Raw genomic sequence first — 20,297 nt, 5'->3', positions numbered from 1 at the left:
TTTTGTTTTTTTTTAAAAAAAAAAAAGATGCTTGGTAATGAAAAGGGCGATAATGAGGAGATGCACATCAAAAATAAACTAGTAATATGGAAATAAAAATGGAGTGTGTGTGTATGAGGGAGGGGGGGATGGGGTGGGGAAGGAACCATAATAATAATAATAATAATAATAATAATTTTTAAAAAACGGAATAAAATAGTTACCGGTCAGGAGGTGGCCGAGAAGGAGGCACTGCGACAACGTGCACTGATGGAGCGAGACGGCTGGAAATTCATCGTATCTTACCCTCTAGGGTTGATCAAAGACATTAAGAACGTTTTATAGCAAACTTCGTAAGCCACAAGAATCAGGTTTTTTTGGGGTTTTTTCTTTTTTTTTTCGTACTTGTGTTTGCCTTTAACTTAGGTGTTATCAATCTATACAGAAGATGACGGATGACCTTGTCAAAATGACGCCAGTCTAAACATTTTTTTTTTTTTTTTTGTTCAAATTTGTGTTAAAATGTCTTGCCTTAGACACAGACAAAATCTAAACAGCAGAAGCTTTCCCAGGCTCTGCGAGAAGCAAGGGTGGGAAAGAAACAAACTGGAAGCAGGGTGGGGAATGGCGAAAAGGAGAGTGGGCTCACGCTGTACCGGTGAGAGAATGGAGCGGCACCTGGTAGCGGGGGATGCTGTTCCAAACAGAGAGATGTCCTGGTGATAAAAGCACTTGGTCTGTTCTGATAAAAGCCCTTGGTCTTCGGTGTGTCGGATGCTTGTGATACACCTCAGGCAAATGACGTTTATTCGCCTAGTTTTGTTGTACGATGTAGGGGGGGGGGGAAGAACCGGTGGTATTCTCCCTGATAGGCGAACACAACCGCTGAGTAAAGGAGTCGGAAATCACCAATTTTTAAGGAAAGAGAGGAGTGAAAAATAAGTTAGCGAAGTTTGCTGCCATAGGTTGCATCTCCACCAGCACACTCCTTGATTGGAGCTAACATCGACACACAGAGAGAGATTTGCTGGTGGCCGAAAGGACGGGATTTCGGTGGAGATGAGCTCCATCTCTGCTGGGAGCCCTTTGGGACAGGTCCTAGGTGACCGTGGGCTGGCAGAGAGGCGATCACAGGGGGTGTAAGAGGCTCAGGAGCAGCGTTATGGGCTGGGAAGGGCCGTAACACAAACCCCGACGGGCCGAGGACAAGGAGAGCGGGGCATCCTCACCCCAACCCGGCCCGGCTGCTCACCCGTGTCCGTGGAAGGACGGCAGGAGGGAGGAGGGACTGTGGGGAGGGAAGGCAGAAGGGGACACCTTTAAAAGTTGAGCAAGGAACAAAGTGGGGGGATGTTGCCAGAAGAAAAAAAAAAGGGCTTTGCGCTCAGTCTCGCTTGGTAACTTCCCTCCCCTCCCTCTCGTACACACCACACACGCTTGTATTTTTGCGCTGTCGTAAAACCCACGTGTCTAACCCAGAGTCTGCCAGAGAGGAGAGAGGAGCCCGGCCGTGACTACCATGCACAGCCACGGCAGAGGGAGCCTGGCTGCTCGCGTTTAACCGGCACCCGGAGGGGAACATCCCGCTTCCCGTTAACAAAGACCGAACAAAAAAACCCCTTTCCAAAGCCGAAGTTTCCCGGGATCGCTCACCATCCCGCACTCCGACATCGCATCTCCTGCGTGCCCAGCTCAGGTAAGGGAGCTCCGGGCAGGGGGATGTGCTCCCCGATGTGCTGGGAGAACAGACTCTTGCAGCGTGGGGCTAAAGTTTCCTCCGTCTCCCTGCTAAGAACTTTCAGAGCCGTTTGCTGCCGCAGAGAGAGATAAGGGAAGACGCTGTGTGCGCTGTTGCCGCTGGCACAGAAGCTTCGGGGCGATTCCGACCCCCCACCCAGGCTTCTCTCGTCCCCCCACCGGCCCCGAGGGGGATCGTGTCGGAGGTGCTCCCTTAGCCTAGAGCGGGGAGCTCATGCGTGGGCCGGGGCGGGGCGGGGGGTCTCACGTCTGCTCTTCGCTTCTTCCCCTCTCTTCAGGCAGCGCGATGCTGAAACCCGGAGACCCCGGCGGCTCCGCGTTCCTGAAGGTGGATCCTGCCTATCTTCAACACTGGCAGCAGCTCTTCCCGCAGAGCGGCCAGCTGAAAAGCAGCGGGACCCTCGCCCAGCTCCAGCCGCCCGATAGAGCCGAGCCCCCGGCTGACAGCCTCCGCCAGCGCCCGGCCTCGCTGTCTTCTGCCTCCTCATCCTCATCCACTCCATCTTCCTCATCGACCGCGTCCCTTGCCGGTCTGACGGCTCTGCCGGTCACCCAGCTGCCGGTTTTCGCCCCGTTGCAGAGCTCCGAGCCCACGGCCGGGGGAGCGCCCGCTCCCCTACAAGGCAAAGACTTGTGCGGGGCCACCGGCGGCAGTAAATGCAGCGAACGCTCTTCCATCCTTTTCCGCTGCTCGGCCGAGGAGCTGGACTACTACCTGTACGGCCAGCAGCGCATGGAGATCATCCCCCTCAACCAACACACCAGCGACCCCAATAACCGTACGTACCGGACCCCCCTTTCCCCTTCGCGTTTCCCCGCATTGCGCTCCCGATGGAGCATCCCTTAATGCCTCCTCTACCCGGCATCGGGTGAACGTCGGTGTCCCGCACCGTCGGTAGGAGGGTTCTGCAGCCCCGTTGGTGGCGGAGAGCCGGCTCCTTCATCAGGCAGGCTGTATCAGAACGATTCCGGTACGGTCTGTTTGTCTATGAGGGCTGCTAGGGATGTAGTTCCACAAACGGAGCCTGTAAGGAGTTTTGCCATTCACCCGGCGTTAACTCGCCTTGCTTGTACCACTCGTTTCCTGCCCGGCCTCGATACATCCCATGAAATCAATCAATTCCTGCTCTGGGTTGTACAAAACTTGTAGCTTCAGTCAGATGGAGCAGGGCGAAGTTTCCCTCCCTCTTATCTCGGAGTATCGTTTTCAGACCTCGTTAACACCTCGCTAAGTTTTAGTTTTCATGCTCGCTGTAAAGCAGGACGCCGTCACTGAGTACGGAAAGCGGCTTTCCTAGAGGAGAAAACGCCGTCTGCCCGAGTGTTAGAACTCGCTGAGCGCTTGGTGGCGAGGAAATCTTTAATCCCTTTGCTAATTACAGCTGGTTGTTTCGATTTTGGTTTTGTTTGCCCGCTTTTTTTGAGGCCGCGTGTTCGTTTTGTTTTGTTTTGGGAAGGGTGGAGACACCCCAGTTATTAAACATCGGTATCTACAGCAGGTTCGGGACTTGTTGAAGTTGATTTTGCTCATCTGTAGTTGCTTTCTCTGCCCCGTCCTCGGCGACAGAGGAAATTCGTGGGCTGAAAATAACCGATGAACATCATTAATTCACCCAATGCGCTGCTAACTTCGCGGGTTATCCTGTTTCAAGCACTGGTCCACGGCCTCGCCCCGTAGACCTTCATTAAATTGCATCAACCGCCCTCTCTTATCCTTAAAATTCTTTATTTCTGCGATCCCCGTTCCCTGAATTGTCTCTTTAAGGGTGGCTGCTGAGCAGACAAGGAGCCCTCGGATCCCAGCAGAACGCGTATTCGTTTCGTTTCAATTCGGATGCGGAGTTCGTTCTGAAAGTTTCCGTGGAGCTCTAAGTACCCAGCGTGGGTGCTGGCGTGGTCCTAAGCCTTGAAGATCAGAAGGAAAGTTGGTGCAGAGTCTGTTTGGTGGGCACTACTGTCCCCTCCTAGCATTGCAAAATCTTCACACTTTGGGCACCAACTTTGTTTTATGCTGTTTCTTTGTGCTGAGCGTTACCCCGTAGCGAAATGTATTTTTGTGTGTTTTCTGTTTCTGGGGGTGCATAAAAACGTGATCTCATAAATCACATACACTTAGTGGAATCTGAAATCCACTTCTAGACGCCAGCTGAATTTTTTTGAGACAACTTAGAGTTTCACTTCCACGGGCAGCTCTGTAAATCTGTAAGATAAAGGTTTTAAAAAAGAAAAAGGAAGATAAAAAAGGGATTTAGAGGGGCTGTTTTTACGGAATGAGCGGAATAACAGCGTGCTGTAGAACCGGTGGCGATGTCTGCGCTGTTTCTCCCCGGTCGCGATACTGGAGGTGGCTTACAGGGCAAGGGAGGGCTGCGACGGAACCCTCCGTTCTCTGCCGAGGGATCCAAATGTCCCACCGCCTTTCACTCTAACACCGGTTCGACTGTCTTTTCTCAAAGCTTTCGGCTTGAGCTTGAAATTTCTGAGGCCAGGTGTGTTCGCTTCGAGCACAAAAATCAAGAGAAAGCGACCCGAGCCCCCAGCTCCGGGCATCCCCTTTCCCATTCTTGCTTTCCCCTTCTTGTGACCCCCCTCACAGGGAACCTCCCCATCCCCAGCCCAAAGATCCCCCCTCCGGCGTCGGACATACGGTACCCGCGGGCACGGGGAGATGCAGGCGAATTATCAGCGTGGAAATGCGTTCAATTGAACGCGTGTTTAAGGAACTAACACAGCTCTGGTTAGGGCCCTGTAGCCTTGTTAAAACCCCGATAACACGACGGGGATCGCTTTCCTCCGAGCTCCGAGTTCGGAAGGATGTTTCCCGACGGTGAGGGAAACGGAGACAGCGGTTTTATTCCGTATCGAGGTGTTAAGGGTGTACGGCAAAGCCGCTCGGCGCCAGGGCTGTTGTAATGTTTTCTCCAGGCTGCTGGTAACCTGTATGATTTAGCTGTTTTACATCATTAGTTACCCAGCACCCTTAAATATAGCAGATAGCCATATATTAGATTGAGGTTAGGGAAGGTGGTGACTGTTTATTTAAGGTGATAAAATGGTCCATCAGCAGTAATCTCCATCGATATGTGCCACCAGGAGATGAAGGATGAGGGGACAAGCCACAATTAATTGCCCTATAGTTTTGTAAGAGAGAGTGGAGCTGGTGCGGACTGAACTTCGATCTCCTCTCCCAGAACCTATTCATCATCTCTACATTGTATATGGGGGTCTCTCAGGGGCAGGGGGGTGGCAAGGTTTATCTACACACAATATTCTCCTACCCTCCTTATACCTGACACGGAAATTTAATTCATTCAAACGTTCAATCGAAGGCAGAGAAAAACAAGCCCTCCTCCCCAGCCAGCCCCCCACCCGCCTCTACAAAGGCAGAACAGCCCCAGATCCGCTTCGGGTCTCGTCCGGGGCTCGTCGGAGGGTGAATCGCCACCCTGAGGCTGCAGGACCCTCTCGTAGCCCGTGTAAAGAAAGGGATCTGAAAGGAAGAAAGGGATCTGAAAGGAAGAAAGGGATCTGAAAGGAAGAAAGGGATCTGAAAGGGATGGGATGTCTGCGTTGGGTACCCAGAAGGGAAGGGAGAAGACTTGTCTCGAGTCAGGCAGGCTCAGAACGTGTGCGAAACCGCGATTAATTTCTATTGCAACAGTAAAAAAAAAGAGATTAGTGTCAGTGAGGAAACTGAGGCACAGAGGGGCGTGATATGCAGAAAAGAGGCGACCCTCAGGGTATGGGGGATCCGGCCTCGCCCAGCCACCTCCCGGCTGGGTACCCCGAGGTGATTTATGCTCATAAGGAGCAGCATGGTGTGAAATGATGTCCACTTGCACTGGATACCTGTGTGCTTGCAGTGAGTTATGAAGCAGGGGGTCAGAGGCCGTTCTTCTTTAAATACCAGCAAACTGCAGGTATCCAGCGTAACTGCACCTTTGAAGCGGATTATTGCCGAGATGAAAATGTATTTCTTCCATTTATTGTTACAGCTGGTTTAAGCGCTGTGTTGGGCTCTATCTTGTTCTGACAAAAGCTTTCTCCTTTCAGATTTCCTTTAAGATATGTTCTATTTCAGTGCTATTTAGGTACAGGAATGTTTAGAATTGTATTTTTTGGGGGGGGGGGGGCAACAGTTTGTGCTTTCCCTTTTGCTTAGCTCCAGCACTTGTGTAAGTGTACTCACAGAGTTACGGTGCTGGCATTATGCTATGCTCATTTTTATGGAGCCAAATAAATGATAACATACTGCACTCTACCCAGAAGAGCCATACCAAACAGCTCCACTAGGAAATCTTTTTTTTCCTTCTTTTTCTTTTTTTTTTCTTTCTTTTTTTTTTTTTTCTTTTTCCTTGCCTTAATCCTCATATCTATAGGCCACGAAGCTATACAGTGAGGAACCCCTCCTTCCATACAGCCTGGCTGCACCCAGGCCTGCAGTACTGCATTTCCAGTGACCTTTTATCAGGAGACACTCCGCTCTGACTCCAATCCTCCTCACTTCTGCCATTTTCATCAAATCCCTCAATTTTCTCCCATTTCTTACTTCGTTTCTTGATCTGGGGCTTGAACATGTATCTCTGTTAGCCAGCAGAGTGCGGCCCTCAGATGAGGCCTGTGTTCACACTGCATTGTGTGACACTGATGCAGAGCTCACATGTATTACACCAATCCCCACCACATCCTTCCAGGTGAGCTTCCTACTCCCTTGGACCTGGCCCTCCAGTTTGCAGACTCGTAGAGGTCACAGCTCTGTCTCAGAAAACAACCCAGAGCCCTTTATTTTTCCCCACATTATGTGCTACTTTGTGCTATTCGCAGGGGATACTGCTGATCCTTCTTGTGAGAATGTGAGCAAGACCAAGTCTGCTCTCATAATGGACTTCCTTCTGTTGTCCCGGGGGGCAAAGTAGTCCATGCACTGGGGTTCTGCAAGCAGACTGCCCTTAGATGGCTGGTATGGCACTACAGAAAGTGCATCTGCATCACAGCCTTCCATGCATTGTTAGGCAAGGCACAGAAAAGAGGTGCACTGTCTTTTTACTGAAGCAAAGTAAACCGAGCCTTGCAGGGCTCCTAATCCTTGTAATGTTTGTTTAGTTTTTATTTATTATTTTTTTAAAATTAAATAAGAACTGGATCTGTATAAAGCGCGCAACTTAGAAGAAATTCAGTACTAAAAGGCAGGCTCCCTCCCTCTCATCAACAAGCCACAAGCCAAAGCAGTTTGAGAAGATGTCCCATTTTCCAAACCTTCAGCTTTGGCAGGACAGAGGGAAAGGAGCACAGCAGGAGATAAGATACTGCAGCTGCCAAGCATTAAGACGTTACCAGTGTTTTTGGACAGCAGAAAATAAATAGCACTATGTGTGACTTTCTGCAAGGGTAAATGACAGTGACATGGAGTTTGTTTACACTTCTCTTTGATTTCTTAATCTCTTTTCACTTAAGATGTAGGAATAAAATGTTTTATCAGCCCATCTTGTCAGAAAGAAGTGAAGAAATCCTCATCGTGGGCAGTTACTACAAGTCGTGTGCCTGAAAGAGTTTACATGTCTGGAAGTAGGATGCAGGGCAATGACACCAAAGTGGCCTGGATGGAGTCATGAGGAAGCCTTTGCATGTCCAGAATCTTTTGCTACAGGGACACAGTGTCTCCAAAACAGCCCCTGGTAACTGGGCACCAGGAAGGAGAATTATGTATGTTAAGATAGCCAAGAAGCATGGGCAGACTGCATCGAAGGGCCTGCCCTGGCTGCTAATTGATGTCATGGTTAGGCATCCTCCCAGTAAGCCCCACATTTTCATTCTAACTTGCATGGTAAGATGCAAGATTTATTTAAAGTGTGTTCAAATGCTGTATTTTTGTTTTGTTTTGTTTTGTTTTCCCATGTGGAATCTCCTCCTGCATTCTCTGGATATGATAAATTTTGTTGCTACCTTTGAGATCTTTGGAAATACCCAAAACATAGGGCTGCTTGGTCATGGGGTTTCTGAGAAGGAAAGAAAGATGTGGTGCTGATACTTCCATTTCCAAATTAACTGCGGAAACAACCTCGAGCCCCCAACATGTGTGTGCTGCCTTTTATCCATCAAGCCTAGGGATGGCTGTAGGAACACTGGCTGCATAGCAATCTTCTCTCAGGACTTGCCAGAACTTTGTCCCCAGGATCCTGCAAACTTAATCCTCCAGCCACCCCTATCTGATGTGGCCAAGCATGCAACCTATGCTGAAGCAGTGGCTTAAACCCACAGAGGGGTCTCATGCAGTGGGATATTTCCTTAATAAACAGCTCCAGCACCATGCAGCAGTGTGTGGTTCAGGCTGGTGTCCTGCAAGGCTGCACCCAGCCCTGAACTGCTGAGCTGGGCTCCTGTGGGAGCATGGATCTGTGCCCCTCTAAGAAACTCACAGCAGACCCTCAGAGAATGAGCTTCCATGTATAGCTTCCCAACAGTGACACAGTTCCGAACTCCGCGATTTTTGTGTCAGAGAGGTGGAAGGGAAGCAGGGCTTAGAAAGCCCGTCTAAAATTTGAGAGCACAAGTAGAGGCTGTATTTTAAACACACAGCTTTCATAGTTCTTTGGCGGCTTTTACTGAGCAGAGGAAGGTTCCTTCTGAGGACTGTGAAGGGAGGAGGCCTGCCCAGTACAAGTGTACCCACATTGGGGTGAGGCACATTTGCGTTGCTCCTGCTGGGAGCTGGAGCTGTGGCCGCTGCCATCAGCCAGCACAGGGCTGCGGCTCAGAGCATCCGCTCCTACAGCAAGATCTGCACTGCACTTGTGTAAAGATGGGTGTCAAACTATGAGAGAAAAGAAATAGAAACTGCCATGGCAGTACTACAGTATAGTTGCTGTTTTCCCTGTTTATTTGCATTTCTGGAATAAATTTGTATGGAAACTTTTCCAGTAATATAGAAGTGAAACGTATGGAAGAGAGTAACCTACTTCAATAGATTTATTGTTGTGTTAACTCAGCATACCTCTGGAGAAATGGGTTTCCCGAGCATGAAACATTTTCCTGGAAGTGGTGCATTCATGGCATGTTCAACAGTGTGTAACGGAAACAATTTACCAAAATTTCCTTCGCTTAGAAAAGAAAAATCACAGTTGGATCTTCCCAAAATAGAGCAACCATCATCCGTTAGTCACGCAGTTAGGGAAATTAACATCTTTGTAAAAAACTATCTTTCTTCTTCAGAGTGGCTCACCAAGCCAGGCGGGCTGTTCACAGCCTCAGCTGCATGCAGAATCATTAGTGTTGGAAAAGACCTCAAGGATCATCCAGTCCAGCCATCCACATACTGCCAAAACTGCCCACCTAACCGCATCCCTCTGTATGCAGTAGTCAAAGACCCCGCACTCAGGGCCAAGCACATTTCCCATGCACGTGACAGGGAGAGATGGTATTCGCTATAAAATATTAACACTGAGATTAGACGCGGTTACGAGAAGGCAAATGTCTGTGCACGTTCCTGTTCACCATTCATGAGGTCCTGCTCTAAATAGACATGCATTCAGACGTCTGCTCTGTAAAAATCGGAGTGAATTTTCTTCTACAAAAAGGCTGAAATTAAATCCTGTTCCAATTAAACCAAGCTGCAGCCAGGCATTTGGAGGGCATTTGTCAGGCGTTATTGTCAGTGAATGTCGGGCTGAAACGCACCGGTGTGGCTTACACAGACTTTTTGTTACCCAGAAAGTAAAACTTGATGGTGGCCTGGCAAAGCGGGGGACTGCCACTGCAGCGTGCCAAGGGGCACAGCGTGTTGTGGGCTGCGGGGTGGGCCTTGTCAGCACTGTGCTAACAGCTTCCCTCTGCCCGTAGGGTGCGACATGTGTGCCGACAACCGCAACGGCGAGTGCCCCATGCATGGCCCACTGCATTCCCTGCGGCGCCTGGTGGGCACGAGCAGTGCAGCCGCAGCTGCCCCACCACCAGAGATCCCCGAGTGGCTGCGGGACCTTCCACGTGAGGTCTGCCTCTGCACCAGCACCGTGCCTGGTCTGGCCTATGGCATCTGCGCCGCACAGCGCATCCAGCAGGGCACCTGGATTGGGCCCTTCCAGGGTGTCCTGCTGCTGCCGGAGAAGGTCCAAGCGGGAGCCATCAGGAACACTCAGCACCTCTGGGAAGTAAGTCACTGCCTTTGTTCCTTGTAGAGCTGGATGTTTGGAAACAGAGCGTAATTGTAGTTTTACGGAGTGAAAGCAGAATTAAACAGATCAACAATGTAAATCTGCTAACCCTGTGGGTTTGGAAATGTAGCCAAAAGTCTTGTCCTGCTGATGGCACCCAGAAAGCTGTGGGCACCTTCAGAGCATCGTAGCACACGTGGCATAGCCAGTCGAGGCAGGTGCTGCACCTCGCTGGTCGTGTGTTCCCCTAGAGATGCTTCTGACACTTACGTGTGTTTCTGTTTGTCACCATCTTAGCGAGAGAAATGGTGATAGCTGCTGTGTTCAGGCTGTGGTGGATTGGTTTGTTTCACAGTGAACACTAAATAATCTGCTGTGGTTTGGCAGAAGAGCTCATACACCTTCCATCGTGTTCCTTTGACCACAAAGGGACACTCGTGGCCTTTACTGGTTGTGGCCATGCACACTGTGTCCCACGGAGTGCTAGATTCCCGTGCTGAGGGTAGTTTGTATATGGATGCTGATAATGTTGTACGGTTAACTAAGAAAAAAGAGACAGTATTTTATGCACAAGCCTCACAGATAATGGGGAACAAGTGCAGTCCTTGTGTGTATCAATACTTCTAATTTCTAAGATCAGCCTTTTGTCTACCTGGCCTTTTGCCATCAATTCTCTGCTTTGTCTTGGCAGGAGTTATTTCTTAGTTAAGTCCTCCACAGCCACAGTAATTCACCGTCAGAGAGACGGCCACGAAGAGGCAGTAGGAGTGTGCCTATAGATCTGCAGGTGGCATTTACCTACTTAGACCAAGTCAGAACCTTCAGGAAACCAGGGCACATGCTTGCTGGTGAGGCACTTGACAAGAAATCCACAAAGATAGCAGGACTTCTTTTATTGTCTTTAGTGGGTGCAAGTGAAAGGGAATGGATTCTCAAAAGAAATTCGATGTTGTGAAGCTGTTACGCTTTGTGTGGTACTCATTCACGGAAAACCTGTGCATATTGAGATGGTCAGTTCTTTGGGACTGACAACCATCTCTTTTTTCATCATTTTCTGTTTTTCATGCTACCTGGCATTCGTGACCTGTTTCCATTAGCTGGAACTCCTATGAAATTCCTCTGTGCAGATGAATAGTAATAACACATCAGGGGTTTGCCTCAAAGTATTTGCTCAAATGAGTCACTGTGGCAAAAGAGAATGTTTCGCATTAAAGTGCAAAAGATCTGTCCTGGTGCGCACCTAAAGGTACTCCACAAAATGCCGCGTGCCTTGAGATGGTTGGGAGTTTTTTTGCTGCTTTCTGTAGAGATGGTATTCCTCCGTTATACCGGCTGTTATTAAATTGGGCTTAAATCTCTTTCTGACAAAGCCCAATTATTACAAAGAGAGCATTATTTGTTGTCAATCTTTCTTTTTCTTACTTTTAGTGTAACTTTATAATGACTTTGAAGTTTTATCATGCTTAAGCTGCTTTAAACTACTTTAGTTATGAGAATGCTAAGTAATAAAATAAACTTGCCAGATCACTGCCTTACATAAACTATTGAAATTTAGAGAAATAAATGGAGTCAGAGAATTGCTTATTAATTTTAACTACTGATGTTGTCCATTAAAAATTAGATTAAGTCCGTATGATTCAAGTGTATGCAAGTTACAAATATTAGTGTTTTTTTAATGGGCAAAACTTGCCTGATTTCAAATTAGCTTAAAGATTGTTGAAGGCAATCAAAGGAGGAGTTGGGATGGGGTGTGGGAAGTGTCTGTGGGAAATTGCTAAAAGCAGAGAAGAAAAAGATCTCAAGAAAAAATCAGATATCCAGATTCAGGCCACCAGTGAGTGTCCGTTGAGTTTTTGCATGGGTTTGGTCTTCTATTCTTAACAGACAACACAGATTTCCTGCTGGCTAGCAAAAAAAATGAGAGTGTGTGTGTATTTTAAGTGATTTATCTTCAAAATAAGAATTCATTTTAGTTTTTTAGAGTGGAAGTTTCATAGGCAGCTCATGGCCTCAGATTATTTCTGCTAATGCCAAAAATTGTTAGCAAAGAATAACATACCCCAAGCATTAGCTAAACATAAAGCTTTGGCCATTTCTTATTTATTTTGACTTTCAATTCAGTATGTTTTATCTATCAGAGAACTAATGTTTAATAAAGAAAAAACATAGTTTAATAAAGTCAGCAGAAAGTGTGTGGGGGTTTACAAAGCTGAGCCATGAAAATAAATAAAAGCAAATAGAAAGTATGCATTTGAATATCCTGTATTCTTTTATTCTATATGGTGTAGGAGTGTGGATTAAGTCACTGGAAGTGTTAAAGGAGTTTCTTGCTGTTGTCCCTCTTTAAGCTGTGACTGCAGTAAATTCTCCTCCACGAATCTGTCCAAGATGGCTACAAATACCAGTATGCCTACAGATCTGTTATTCAGCTGTAGGTCTTGATGGACCTCATAGACATAGATAATCATTCTTAGTATTGTAAACGGCTTTCTAATGTATTTTCTTTGTTGCTGCATTTCAAAGTAAAGTTAATAGGTATTTGTTTTCATTTACAGCTCTGTTTTCAGCATACGCCAGATAAACAGAATCACAAAGACTTTCAAACATAGTTACTAATCTGGCGGCTTTTTCCTTTTATTTTTTTCCAGTTCTCTTTGTTGTGGGAAACATCAAGAAAACACTGCATTTGATGTATAGTTCAACACTATGGAAATATGCTTTAGTCTGTCTGCACAAGCGTTCCCACCATGCACTCAGTGTTTGCTTTGTATGTAATCCATATCGCATAATGTACAGCGACTCAGAGTGAATTACATACCATTCCATTACCTCACAAAAGGCCTTGACACCTATGGGTGTTCATGGGAAATTATAGAGTTTTCCAGCAATCAGCCAAGATGATTTTTTATAGCTTACAAAAAGATCTGCCCTTCAGAAAGCCAAAAATATTAGTCATTTTTAGTTGCAGCTCTTTTTTTTCCCCTTTGGCCCACTTCTACCCAATCCAGAGTTTGCTTGTATTTTATAAAAATACAATAAACTCTGATTTGTTTAAAACAAAAACAGGGCTGGGTGTATTAAGTAAACACTCCCTTTGGTAACACAGACATTTATTCCAGCACTGCTTGATAATATTTTGGATTTTTATTTTATTTTTTTTCATTTCGAAGTAATGAGAACAATCCTTTTGTTATTACAAAGAAAACAGAGACTTTCTCAGCAATTAGGTCCTACTGATGAGAATGAGATAATTTTCCCCTAATGTGTTTTCTAATAGGGGATTGAAAAGGCAAACTTGATTCCAACATATATGAAAACATTATCTCAATTATTAATGTGTCCTTATTCCCTGGAGATAAATTAATCTAGTTGCGCATGGTTTCCCCTTTCTGTTTAACATCAAAATTTAATAAGAGTAGACTTAAGGAATGTATATGATATACACTTAGCGTTCTAATAGAATAAAATACAGGGTTTAAAAGCAATATGCATTTTAGTACCCAAAGTTTTTCAGGCTCAGATCTTTAAACCGTGAGTTCTGGAAATAGTTAAAGACTTTCCCCCCGCGAATACAGCTTAAAGGAAAAAGGTTTTACTGACAGATGTATCAAAGGATGGAATCCTACCATTTCCTTTTCTTAATTTGCCCAATAAACAGTTTGCTGTCTTTCTTGTTTTTCTGTTCACTAGAGATGAAATAGTCTTTTACGTGGAGTAGCCTAACAGTATCAGATACATTATTTCACCTTATTTTAACTTGACTTTAATACATTTTTATTTTTATTTTTTTAAAATATATGTATATATTTTCTCATTTGCTGTTTTTTGTTTGTTTGGTTTTTTTTAATAATGTGCAAAATGTACATACAGAGTGGTGTTCATCGGTGCTCATGTCATGGTAATAAAGTGCCAGCTGGGAACGTAGCAGCCTTCTTGTGCCTCAGCTGAAGTCAAAGAAATCATTGCCTTTGGCTGCACCCAGACCCATAATGTGCATTTTGCTGGGGCACGTGCTGGCCAGAGTCCATGTGGTGGTAGCTTCCACTACTGTCCAAATTAATCTGCAGAGAGAATCCCTACCTTTCCAATGGAGGACTCATTCCAGTTATGTTGATAGATTTGTATTTAAATTCTCAAGGCTGTAGTTTTGGGATAAATTCACTGCTACAGCAAAGCACAAGGGGATAGAATTATGTGCATGCCATAGTTCTATTATGAAGTGAAAATTATGTTTCTCAGTAATCCATCATCTAGTATTCTAGACTGCTTGTCAGCCCTGTTTCAAATATGTCATGTTCATGAAATTCAAATAATTCTGGCTTAAAAAAAGAAAAAAAGCTTGCTGATACTACTATTATATCTTAAATTATGCAGATTAACGGCTGGTGCCATTCTCTTGATGTTTTGTTTTGCCTCTCTATGGTGTTCAAACCTTGCATTTACTTTCTGTCACAAGATCACAGTAATTTTTACATTTACGTGGATTCTGAATTTACACACTGCCTACTGGAAGCGTCCCCGGTGTTTTTATTCAGTACCTTACTGAGCTGAACGTTATTAGAGCATGTTCAGCATAACAGTTCCTTTCGTTTATGTGCCTTAGAAGAAAATCACACTAAGTTGCTACAAAGCAACTTGCCCACATTACTATCTTTGTGTTGCTTAGTATCACATATCTCCATTTTATTTTTCTTTTTAAGTTATGGAGTCAATCTAAAGTTATTTTGATCCCAAATACTAAAGCTGGCTTATGTTTGATAATTCTTGTTCTTAGGAAAACTAAACAAAAGCCTTTTTCCTTTAGAAATCTTGTGTGCTTGATAAGACACCCTATCTTTATATAACTCAGTATCTTCAGTATATTTATTCCATGTAAACAAGGTGTTTGTTGTATGCCTAAGAGCATATGCAAGAGAAAAATAAACCTGATTTCATTTCCTATTTAATGAAGGAAAGTGTGGAATAAGATTTGGTGGGCAGTTGCATACCGCCCCACAATCTCAGCACTGTTACAGAAAACAAAATTCCTGAGGGCAGCCCCAAACAAATACATGGACAGAGTAGTCTTGGGAAAAATAACAGCAGCAAATCCCATAATCCAGACTGCGAGGCTGTGCAGTGGCTGCCTGTTTTTCCATAGCATATACTGTCACCTTGGCAGTTATATTATGTAATGCACAGAAGCGCTGACAACAGAAGACAAATAAATACAAAAGTTCATTTCTGTCTTTAGTTGACTGCTTTCTATCTTGTGTTCTTGTTTCACCCAAATTCTGGAAACATTTTCCCTTTCCTTCCATCCCTTCTTGGTTGCAAAATGCAATTTTTCCATTGTTGGATAAAATCTACCTTTATAAGGCAAGAAATTACTCTTAATTTACAGTAACACTGGCAGAAAACCATTTCTACTGACTTTTGATTGAATATGGCTGAAAAACACAATGTTTTAATGAGATAGTCAGGTTATTCAAGAATGTATTGCACACTGCAGTATATGTAGGAGATGGATTTGATAAGCCAAAACTGCATCTAGCACTTTCCTGCACGGAGGTGATGCTCAGTATTTCTCAGCCACCTCTTCATACATTCTATTCCCCCAGTCTGCATGTCACTGGACATGCCTTGACTTTAAAATGCAGGCTTTAAAATGTCTTCTTAACATAAAAACTGTAAAATTCAGCCTAGCATGTACTTTCCTCCTATGCGTTTGGCACCTTTTTTCAGATAAGTTACAGAATTCCATTATCCAAATTGTTACACATGTGTGACAGAGGTTGACCTTTAGTCATGTCAATCCTTTTTGTGTAGGCCTCAGGCTCCAGCCTAATGGCTCAAAGCCTGATTTACTCACTGTAATAAGGGCAGGAGGTCGAGCAATTGTCAGCTTGCCTGCTCGTACTCGTCTCAGAGCCTGGTTGAAGGCTGTTAACACAAAGCTTTTCAAAGTGAATTTACAACCACCACCACTGACAGAGGCCAATCAGTACACCATAAATGTCAGGTTAGTGAGATTGAGCAGTAAGTAAAGTACTGGCAGCCCACTATTGGCTGAAATCAATTGCTTAAGGTTTACCGAGAATAGCAATCTGTGTATAACTACATTTCTGGAACTCGTTTAAGTATGGAGTGCAAGTCTGAGTACAGATTAGGGAATTACCCCCCTCTCTCCTCCACCCCCCAGTAATATCTGTGGCACTGAGTTCCTCATTTTTTATTCTTCTGTATGTATGTACGTGATTAATTATCAGAAAGTTGTTGGACCTGCTTCTGAATTAAAGAAACAAGATTATTTCATGCATGGGGGAAAAGAAATTAGAAGAAAGGTAAAATGGTGCACTATCTTACCTGGGCAAGGAGGACCAGATGTTTTTTAAATGTATGGGTTCACTAGGACTGGGCTGTCCCAGGGAAGGCTTTTTGACTAGGAAACAGTGGCCTTCTGATGTTATTTTGCTACTGAGAACTATCACAGAATTCACTAATGAGTGATTACGTACTTGATGGTCTAAATATCCATGAGGTGTAGTTACCCGCAAGACTGGATGTTTTTATCATTTTGTGTAGTGACAGGTTGGACAACAATTCATTTGGCTTTGAAAGCATCAGCATTAAAACGTAGGAATCCATTAAAACGCTGTATGCCAGGATTTATAAATTAGGCAATTTCCTTGATTATTGCAATCATTTACAAAATTGATTATCCCAGTGTGGTATAGGCAGATTTCAGCAGTGATCATTGACAACAGGCATGTCCTCTAATATCTATACGCATTGTTCTCTAAAAGAAAAGCCACTCCGCTGCTACTTTATTCTCCATCTCAAGGTCAATTACGCATTGCAAGAAGTCTGCTAATGTAGAAGATCACACGTCTTTAAAGGAAAACTACATCAGCTATTTAAAGATGGCAATGATAGCTTGAAAGTGTTTTGGGTTTTTTTTTTCTGTTGATTTTTCTTCCCCTATTGTTTGTAATTTGCTTGCTGATGGTCAAGACTTTCATTTGAATCTGTAGTGCGTATTCTCTTTGTGATCCATTATTGAAAGGTAAATAATTTTGGCAAATTGCAGCTGTAAATATTTATTTGATTGAAGATTTAAAAGTCAATACTGTGTTTTATTTGTTGCATCTTAAAGTTCTAATTAACCAATAGGTATAGTGTATAGTAACTTCATTTGGGTCAATTATTTCTGCGAGACATTATAAAGACATTGTGTCACAAAGCAAATACGCTCTCAAAGTTTTCCTATATTAAAACAAATACAATAAAACCACAAAGTGCTAGCTGCCAGCCGCAAAACGACAGCTCCTTCTACCTGCATGAAAGCAAGTAATACGCATGCAGTGGAAACCTCCAAATGCTAGAAGTCAAAAAACTGGTGAAGACAGAAGATTATTTTTGCAATTGTGCATGTGTTTCAGTTGAAGCCACAATGAGCTAATTTGTGCCAGCCTCATGCAGATCGTAGGCTTCCAGGGCTAGTAACCCACAGTTGTTAATCAGCCCTTGCTTGGATTAGATAGCCATTGATGCTGTCGAGAACTTTGATTTAATGGGGTCTCCAGGCATGAGTGAATAACACAGTATCATTTTGATCCCAGTTCTTAAATCATTTTTGTCCAAGATAGGCCTAACATTCTTTCAGAAGCACAGAGCCATCTGCGTGTTTGTCTGCTACTGCACATGCAACAACAGCAGTGCACAGTTAGCTTAAAGGTACCTTTGAATGAATGCTTTAATTTGACTTAAGAATAGTAATTCACCATGAAGAAAGGAAAGATTGCATTGCTAATAATTGTGTAGTAGTACATTTTATTTAGTTGAATAAATATTAGAATCAAATAATGTTTTTTTTGTACCTTGTCAGAAATCTGTAACTCACACATTTATTGTTCATACTGTATTGCATGTATGTTTCATGCATTTATTAAGGTGTACATAAATAATTCAATACCTTAACAGCAATTCAGCCTGGCACATTTTGCATAAGCAAGTAAATTTAGTAATTTCAGATCATTTCTGAAGATGTTTTAATTTCATCCATTAATTTCATCAGGTTGAGAAAAGTGATTTTATCAGGAGTATGAAAACTCCTACTGAAACAGATGCCTCAGGAAAGCTTTGTTCTTCATGCCATACACCTGAAAGAGAACACTGTGTTTGGAAGTGGAAGAATGATCAGCATTCATTACAATCCTAATAAAAGTAGTAATAGTAAAAGTAATAATAAAAACATTAATAATCCTATATTAAGTAAAGCGTCATGTATAAGGCAAATGAAGGATGCAAAGGTAGGATTCATGACTGTTACCCAGGCCAACCTTCCACTTGTGTAAAGACCAGTGCTTCTTAAAAAATTATTTTTATAATAACAATTTTGTTGTTGTTCATTGGTTAGTTTCTGGAAGATCAGTTGCTATTCAGTCACATCTTAATTTTCAATTGGAAACGTACAGTTTTACTGGGCTACAGATATTTCCTTGGTTTTGTGTTAACTCATTTTGTCTTGACCAGCAAGTCTGCAGTGAGAGCAAAAAAAAAGTGTTTTTCTTTTGTCAATATGGTTTTATTTCTCTCTTGCAAGTGTTGAAAAGACCAAAAGTTACCTTGTCTTTCAGAGCAAACATTCTGAGAATGATTTGACATTTCATGGCAAAGTATTTTTTTAAATTAATGACATAGGACCATTCTCCATTTCGGAGTAGGAAAGCTGATGGATAGATTGGTTAGGTGCCTCTAGATGGCACACACTGGTAAAATTCAAGACAGGAATACTAACATTCAGTGATTTTTTTCTTACTTTTTTTTTTAACTAGAGCAAAACGATAGTGAGAATATTTAATCAAAACAGGTAGGTCATAGGAAAAAAACCTGTCTTTTTAATGAGATTATTATTTTCATGGGGGAGAAAAAAAAAACCTGGAGGTTGCAGGTTAGTAAATTACCTTTTTAAACTAAAATGCATAAAAAGTAGGAAACTTACAAATTCCACTTAGTGATACCGCAGCCTTTTGGAGCGGCTGGTGCAGCACACCCATCCAGGATCTCAGCTCTGCTTTCAGCAGTGTTCTTGTTCCCAGCTTTCTCTGCTCCCAAACCTGCAGATTGGCTGGCTCGGGCATTTCACCATAGAGAAGTGCTTACTGAGAATCCAGAGGTCTCGTTTTTGTGTTCTGACCAAAGCTTTTCATTGGACTGGACTCCTCCTGTTTTTCATGGCCCAACATAGAAGAATTCAGTTTGCTGTCAACCTTCAGGCATATTTAAAGGTCAGAAAAAGAGAATAGGAATCTTAGTTTCTTAGAATTTGCAATTACAGTGAGAACCAAAGTGAAGATGAGCATCGGCGTTTCCTTAGACCACACATTAATAGTCACTAAGATCTTAAGGAAAAAGACTGGTTACAGTGTTCAAATCTTTGCGTTTCAAATCTTTGCGTTTCAAATCTTTTGAGTTTCAAATCTTTGCATCAGAATTTTCTGATTCGAATTTCATTCTCCTTCCTTTTCTGATGAAACCACAATCCCAGTGGTGTTCCTGGGAGAAGGGGTAGCCTTTTCAGAACATTGATTTGCTTCCCTTGTTTGTTCAGAATGGTGCCCACTGTATCCCCCGCCTAGAGGTCTGGTGAATTTCTAGCAGCAAGAGTTCTCCAGCAGCAAGCACATGGCCTGTGCTCAGGGCTGTCTTAGCCATACAGTGTCGCATTAGAGGAGGCTATATATCTGAGCCTGGGTGGGCTCAGACAGCAACTCTGGCTAAACAGCCATTTGACCTTGGGGTCTGCCACTCCCAACAAAAGATGGCTGTGGGTCAGGCTGAGGTCTACAGCCTCCCTTTCCTCCAGCAACCACATTCGTCTGCCTCTTTTCTTAACCTTTGTGGGTTTTTTTTTTTGTTTATTTAATCAAATGTTAATTTTTATGCCCTAATTATCCAAAAAATGATGTATCCCAGAGGCATTAGTATTGCAGGAATTTAGCCTCATTGTGTGAAGTAGAAATTTCCCTTACTTTTTATGCACATTTTCAACGTTTGTTTAAACCAGATGGTGTCTTTTCAGAGATGTAACAACTGTCTTGTTGGATGACTTTAAGGACTTAGTTGGGTCTTCATAACTTAATCCTTCCTTTGGAGCCTCTATTTCTTCCACTTTATTACCTGAAATCTCACACATCTTTTGAGTGCACATTGCGCTGCCCACTCCTGCCCTACATGCCTGTATGTCACTCATATATATATCATATAGTGCCTGCGTTTCTGAGCAGAAATAGCTAGCAATGCCTTTCAGGACACAACCTGAAGTAATGACGTTGGCTGCCAAAGAGGTATGAGCAATGAATGCCTGCTAGCTTCCATGCTACATCCACAGCAGCTACTCGTGGGCGAAAAATTCAGGAAGAACACTCCTTT

The 20,297-nt window shown here is 43.7% G+C and overlaps 1 protein-coding gene across 2 annotated transcripts in view; it reads left to right on the top strand.

The window, feature by feature from the left end:
* Positions 1-1,327: 1,327 nt before the first annotated feature.
* Positions 1,328-20,297, top strand: part of PRDM6 (PR/SET domain 6) — a 62,936-nt gene continuing 43,966 nt past the window's right edge. Inside the window, exons 1-3 of one of the 2 annotated variants that reach the window (XM_032441390.2) lie at positions 1,328-1,675; positions 2,016-2,516; positions 9,574-9,881. In XM_032441390.2, the coding sequence (XP_032297281.1) occupies positions 2,024-2,516; positions 9,574-9,881 (801 nt within the window). In that variant the 5' untranslated portion in view covers positions 1,328-1,675; positions 2,016-2,023. Of the gene's footprint in view, positions 1,676-1,908; positions 2,517-9,573; positions 9,882-20,297 lie in introns of those variants that run through there. The other variant, XM_085529837.1, reaches the window with a different exon arrangement.

This window comes from Coturnix japonica, chromosome Z (genome assembly GCF_054131305.1).
Source record: "Coturnix japonica strain WE chromosome Z, WE-NBRP24, whole genome shotgun sequence".
Taxonomy (NCBI): domain Eukaryota; kingdom Metazoa; phylum Chordata; class Aves; order Galliformes; family Phasianidae; genus Coturnix; species Coturnix japonica.
Note: the sequence above shows the minus strand (reverse complement) of the source record. Positions and strands in the feature narration are given on the sequence as shown.